The 7,145-nt window shown below is 41.4% G+C and overlaps 1 protein-coding gene across 1 annotated transcript in view; it reads right to left on the bottom strand.

Moving 5' to 3' along the window:
- The window catches only part of LOC104075344 (zinc finger protein 516-like), a gene marked incomplete at its 3' end in the record, with an annotated part of 1,907 nt that extends 365 nt beyond the window's left edge, over positions 1-1,542 (bottom strand). Inside the window, exon 1 of the mRNA XM_009575797.1 lies at positions 9-1,542. Within this exon, the coding sequence (XP_009574092.1) occupies positions 9-1,542 (1,534 nt within the window). The remainder of the gene's footprint in view (positions 1-8) is intronic.
- Positions 1,543-7,145: the final 5,603 nt, after the last annotated feature.

Below are 7,145 nucleotides of genomic sequence, written 5' to 3'. Positions count from 1 at the left end.
CGGGGCACCGCCGGTTTTCTCTGGGCGCCCACTGGTGCAGCTCTTCTTCTTGGGGTTGCTGGAAGAGCTGGGCGAGTCCTGGTCTCGCTTGCGCTTCTCCTGGTTGACAAGGATATATTCTCTCTTATCCTTGTCATAAGTCACGTCCGCATCCGCCAGGGCCTCGTCCCATCCCACATACTTCACATACTCTGAGGGCTCTACTACTTTTCCTTTGGTGGCCAGCTGCCAAGCTTGGTAGCTACTGACTGGATCCAGCTCGGCTACTCTTTTCCCAGGCTGTCCTCTTGTAACTCTATCCAGCCCTACAGATGGCCTTAGATTGAGACACTGCAAGAAAAACTGCTTCGTTACCGAGGAGCTTAGGCTCCCATCAATTAAGCCCTCGGCTTTATCCCCGGTGCTGCCCCGCTGCGCCCGGTAGTGAACAGAATTATGCGCTTTCAGGCTTTCCATATTTGTAAACAGATTTCCACACTTGGTGCAAACTTCATACAGAGACAGGCCCGTGACAATCGTCTCCTCCTGTATCACGTCATTGATAGTGGCTATGAGCTCCAAATCATTTTTTGGTTTGTTTTTGCTCCCGGTCTTGGGGCCGTGCGACTTCATGTGGTTTTTGAGAAACCAGGGCTCTTTGAATCTCCTGCCACAAATGTGGCACCCATGATCAAATGACCCCCTGTGCTTTTTCATGTGAGCTTTCAGGAACCAGGTTTGACTAAAGGCCTGACCACAGACTTCGCACGGAAACTCGCCTGCGCTCAGCTCGCTCTTGCAGTTCTCGGCGTAGGCCTCCCCATTTGGGACCTGAGCTGTTATATGGTCCTTCTCTATGTGGTTTAACAGCGTCTCCTCCCTCAGGGTCATGTAGCTACACAACCTGCACTTGAACGGTTTGTGGACCTGGTGCAGGTGCTGCTCCAGGTCCTTCTTCCTTTCAAATTTGTTTTTGCAGAAGGTACACTGGTAAGAGGTCAGCTTGCCATCCTCCTTGGCTGGCGCCACCTCCATGACCTCCTTCTTGCTGCTTCTCAACAAGATCTTGCTGCTATCTACCTGAGTGGTACCATTCAAGATCTTGTTGCAGGCAGACGTACTTTTAGTGGGGCTGGTGCACCCGCCGAGGCCCTCCGAAACTCCCATCTCCCCCAGTTGCGCCTCTCCCATCTCTGCCTCGTGCCCCTGACTTAAAGTGCCTGTTCTGTGACTACGGATGTGGATCTTCAGGTTGCCCTTTTGGGAAGCTCTGTGATCACAGTAAGGGCATTTGTAGGGCTTCTCGCCCGTGTGCTTCCTCATGTGCTGCGACAAGGAGCTCTGAAAAGGGAAACTTTTACCGCAGATGCAGCAGCTGTGGCACATGGTCTTGTCAGCATCCGTGTCATTCTTGCTTAGCTTGCCTGGGCTGGAGGATCTCCGTAACTCCATTTCTGCCTCTCTACTACGATCCATCTGTATTACTGCAACATCGGGTGAGCGAGGCAGGAGGACAAAAGCATGTCCGGCAGCAGAGGAGGGCTGGACCGTGTTTTCAATCATACGGTTCTGCAGAGAGATGTTTTATTGCTTCATTCCCGGGGTAACGTTTCTCCTTTCAGCTGCTCGAGAGAGTCCGAAGCGCCGATTTATTTCCGTGTGCTCTATAAGTGGATGGCATAGATCACCTGAAACAAGAACAAAATCACACAAATGTACAGAAATTGTGTAAGTAGATTCTTAAATATACTTAAACCTATTCATATTTTTCATTCAACATCTTCCATTACTCGCCCCGCATTCAGAAGCATACTATACCAGAATTTATTGCACCAAAAAGCAGCAGCTTCTTTTTTTGCTGATATTCTAGACTTCCATGGCAAGCATCATTAATAAACAAGTAAAATCCAAAAACGAGCAAACATTCATTTCCATACACTGACATCACAGTGTCTTTAAAAAAAGCGCAAACTTTTAAAATATTTTTTGTTTTAAAACCAGGCAGAAGTGGCTAAAAATACACCTTAAATGAGGAAAACATTTCTTGAGGGGGTTATTACACTTTATATCTGTGGCTTTACCATCATGTGTAATTTCATGTAAAATACTTACTTGCCAAAGATAAAAGGCTTTCCTAGAGACTTTAGTCTGCTGGCAACTGCATTACTTTGCGTCTCAGACAGCTCTGCTGTGCTTGATGTGGCATGCACAGAGCAGGCGCAGAGGCTGAGGACGCTCAGTACTTCGATTAGAGAGAAAACAAGAATCCAGAGCCTGACAAAGCATTCAGGAAAACTAAAAGTTATTTCCTGGTGGACAACAAAGAAAAAAAAAAACTCCAAGTGTAATATTTAGTCTCAATCTAACAAAGTAAACTGATAATGTGCGTAGGTATCAAATGATCTTAAAAGTGAGTGATTTATGTCAACAAGACATACAGGAAACCACAGCACCACCCATCTCAATGAAACAGAATCTTAACCATAAACAAACAAACAAAACTAAAACCAACTTTGATTAACAAAGCAGATTAATAAAAGTTTAAAAGCTTTTGTATCTTGTCATGACTAAAAGCAAGTGTCAGTATCTGCCTCAGCAATGGAAGATGCAACACACCAGCAATTCTCCACCTTGTACATGGAAAAAAACAATGGTTAAGATCTCCATAGATTTTTTCTTTTCCAATTACCACACCGTAGAACAAAAATCTTCCCCCTTCCTATCCTCATTAAGTACTACAAACACCACATGACTAAGATCAAAGAATACTGTATTCTCTAATAAAGAGAACCAATCTATTACTACACTAAGAAAACATCAGCTTCTTAAAAGGTAGCTAAAAACATGCAGAGCAATAACAAGACTATATATTCACACATCCATCACGTGACATCTATGACTCAGTAAATAAAGAGCTACAGATCTACAGTTGCAAATTTTAAGGTTTCTCATTGTATTCACCTCAGAGTCTCTTCAATATGTAAATAAATAAATAGTCTAACCACATCACCAGCATGAGCCTAACAAAAAGCAAGTAAAACCGATGCAATGCTCACCTCAGTTATATACTATAGAATAACTTCATCATGTTTAAGTTAATCTATCCCTCTTATTTGCTACAAGACATTCATTTCTGGGTTTGATTTTCTGCATATCTAGTATCTGTTCAGCATGTTAAGGGTTATCAACAGGACCTACCCAAACTACCTTTTCCTCAGAGAGCTGACAGTAATATCTAAGGGACGTGTTACAAATGCAGTTTCATTTCTCGAATGAAGCATTTTTATATTATGACTAATTTATTATGACTTTAAAAAAAAAAAAAAAATCACATCAGATCACAAATTCAGAAGTCCGTATGAGCAGGAAGTTTACAAACAAGAGTATCTAAATTAATCTCTGAAATTAGCCATTTAAAACCAAATTGAGGGGCAGCCTCAGAAGAAACTCCCTGGGTATATAAAGGAAGGCAGCCACTGGAAGTTGTGGCTGTACCAGAAGGTACGAACATGCCAAAGAGCAAATAGAAACGCAGTTTACACTGCATATTGATGGATGAAACAATTCAGAGTAACACCTTATTTATTTGACCCATAATCTAAATCTGCCAAGTAACAACCCATATTGTCTTATAATCACAGACTTAACTTAAAACTCACTAAATCATAAAAAGAAACACCAAGGTAGCTTCTTGCATTTGACATAATAGTACACTTGAACAAGCAACAGTTTCTTCGGAAATGTTCTGCACCATTGTAGAAAAAAAGATAGCAAGCTTTGGGGACAGATTTTTCCAGGTATTCTATACAATGTTTTCTACATTCTGCATTTTCTACAGTTTACACCAGTAAGAACACTGCTTACTGGTAGGCTGACTTTTAGACTAACGACTTTTTTTTTTTTTTTTAAGGTATGTCCCATTTTAACTCAACTTTCTACAGTGTTTCCTGTCTGAAAGTTCAAAAGAGCTTTGAGAGCCAAACTTAGACAAGAATAGCAGTTCAAGCACATATAAATCCAAAGCTTCAGAGTCCCTTTGTTTACTTGGCCACAGGTTCCCTGTGCTCAGTCTTGACATATTTCACTTTAATTATTTATAGCACTTTCATTAATGAAACTTAGTTATGAAAATGAGGATATGAAGAAAGCTTAACTTATAAGAGGGATATTAGCCTCTCGTAGGAGATCCCCCTAGCCCTATATTAGATTAGGCCTGAGGGGGGAAAAAGTCAGAGTTAAAAAATTACCGAATTATTTTATTAGTCTAAAATACTTAATGGAAGTGTTAGCGTCTTCACCAAAATATTCTGAGAAAATTATTTCATCTTTATTACTTTAGCTTAGCCAATGCACTGCAATGTATAACTTTAAAAGTTGAAATAAAGTATTCCTAGATTTGAATTATTTGAATTCATACATATTTAAGACTCACAAAATTTCAAGTCTGATCTTCCACAGACAGAAATTGCAGGGGGAGGAAGGGTGTTCACCCAATCCAAGTTTGCTTTACACAATGTGAGGAGGTCTCCCTTAGGCTTTGGTAAATCAACTGACACAAACATATACAAACAACTTCCAATTCCCTCCCCACATCATTTGAGTGCCACTTAAAAGTAATTCTTTTAGACGGGCTCTTTGCAGAACAGCAAAGCCAGGTTCATCAGAAAGCAGCAGCAAAAATGAAATCAAAATGACAACTTTGAAAAAAGCTTTAATTTGGAAGACTGAATGTACAAAATGAGGAAAACAACACTTGTAAAGAATCCTACCAATAGAAAATAACATTTTGGCTTAATAATTTCCACCTTAGTATTAATTATTAAACAATTATTTCAACATCAAAGATGGCACGAGGGATGGAAGACATCAACTGGTAAATCAAACCACACTGATTACTCTTCCGCTGTGAGTAAAATTTTGCCATAGCTATTTTTGTTTCTTTCTGGCTGACTGTGATGATAAGAGTATTTGTATTTTGAAATAATTACGAATTTGAAAGCATTCTGAAATAACTCTCTTTCAGCACAAATGGAACGCAGCCACCTCCAGCTACCCTAAGGTTACTAAAAAACGTTTCAACTCTCAGTAATTTCAGGTGGTAACCAGTAACCTTTCATCGCTTTGGTCCAAGTTCACCCTGCAGTTCCTTAGCACCGATTTGTCACACAGAATCCATAGCAGAGTCACATCCAGACGGCAGATTTCTCCCAGATTGTCACAGCATGGAGATCCCCACTAGCACAGAGGGAAGCCATAAGGAAATGCAAGTGAATGTAAACTGTAAATTAATACGTAGTCTTTAAAAATATTTTGTGTGATTTAATGGCATTGCAGCCTATGCCAAATGCCATACAACTCCTTGAGGGGGGTTTGATACTCTGTTGCAAGGGGCATATGAACTAGATTCACTTCATTTTGTTGAACTAGGGATCAGCATTTCACGCAAGAAGCCGCTGACCAGAGTCTGGCAGGCATTTTCAGCCCCTCTAAAGTACACTGAGGCACTTAACATCATCACTGTTTACACGCAGGTTTGGTACGTAACGCAAGGTGGAAGACAAACGTGAACAAAGACCCAAAATCAGGAGGAGTGGCGTGCTGAGAAATGTCTTTGCTCAGCCAAGTATTTTAGTTATAAAGCTTGTTCCTGCACCCACTGCCTCACAGAGTGTCTTTGCCTTGACCCACATGGGAACAAATACAAATAAAACTTTTTTTATCCCTCCCCCTGCTTAAACCAAGTATCTGTCAGAATCAACTCTATTTCAAATGTTTACGCACCAGAACTTCTCTGGTTTTAAAAACTAACTTGGACAGAGTTCCTGGCTTGAGAGAAAACACATTTGGCCAAAGCGACCTGCTCTCACCACGGAGCCCCGGCACCTTTCCCAGCATCAGCCACGGCTTCCCCAGAGAGGCCATGGTCACCCGTCCCTGCCGGTGGCGCAGCAGGTACGGCCAGTGCACGGCTGCATCATCCTCACAACTTCTGCAAGACCCTGACATAGTCTTGAAGTGAAGCATGAGTAAAAGTACAGGGGAACAGCACTTTAAATAAAACAGGAGTACTCTGAAATACCTATTACTCTTCTCTTCATGCCACCTGCATATTCTGGAAAAGGACCAGGTATGCTGTGAGGACTCCCCGCAGGGCGAGACAGACCCTCTTAAGGACCTTTTGTGCCTCTTGGAAAACAATTAATAAAAAAAGAAATTGAAAATAAACAACACAGGAAAACTGAAAAATAGAATGCAAGAGCTACCACACTGAAAAAGTAACTGCAAATTCATTTCTTACATACAAATATCGTGTTCAGTGCAGCCTGAAAGGAAAACATACAAGAAAATTATTTCTGTTCCAACATACAGAAGACTATACATTCTTTTTTAATTTCTCTTCAATTAAACCTGACCTTAAAAATCATATTGCATGGGCTGTAGTGGCAAGAAGGGAAAACTCTTCAGTAAGTAATAAACAAAAACATACAATCTGGGAAGCTACATAGACTTATTCAAATAGCACAGTGTATATTTTAAAACAAACTGCTTTCAGTTTGGGTGTGAGTATTTCAAGTCCCATCTGAAAGATAAATGCACTAGAGAAATATCGCTCTTCTAATCTCCAAGAGGTTTGAATATACACTGCAATCACTCCACCGTGTTCCTCTGCCAAAAGCAACAATGACTTCAAAAAAAAAAAAAAAAAAAAAAACCCACCACCACTGTGAGGCGTGATCTTGTGGAAAAAATATCTTACTGAAATTCCTTCTAGATGATGAAATAATAGGACATAGCACGTAAACATCTAGGTGAATTTGAGAAAGTTGTATCTTTCAAAGAATAGCAACCTGGAGAGCTGACCTCTCCTGATTTGAGAAGGCTCAGGTTGCCCCAGAGCCAGACAGACTTTGCTGTTCAGAGCAAAGAGGCCAGAAGAGAGCAAAGTGCAAGAAAAGAGTGCACGAAAGACAGAGAACATTTTACAACTGCCTCGCCAGCCTTCGTGCTCACTGAACCGCAGAGACCTTTCTCCCTCTCGTGTCTTCTCCCCTGGCTGCAGAGACACCATCCTCCACACACACCAGCCTCACTCTACCTGCACGCTCTCCTCCTCACTTTGTGAGGAGACATGGCTTCTTCTGAAAACCCGGATCCCATGGGGGTCA

The sequence above is a fragment of the Fulmarus glacialis genome, unplaced genomic scaffold (genome assembly GCF_000690835.1).
Source record: "Fulmarus glacialis isolate BGI_N327 unplaced genomic scaffold, ASM69083v1 scaffold28174, whole genome shotgun sequence".
Classification (NCBI taxonomy): Eukaryota; Metazoa; Chordata; class Aves; order Procellariiformes; family Procellariidae; genus Fulmarus; species Fulmarus glacialis.
The sequence above is the reverse complement of the archived record's forward strand: the minus strand, read 5'-3'. Positions and strand labels throughout refer to the sequence as shown.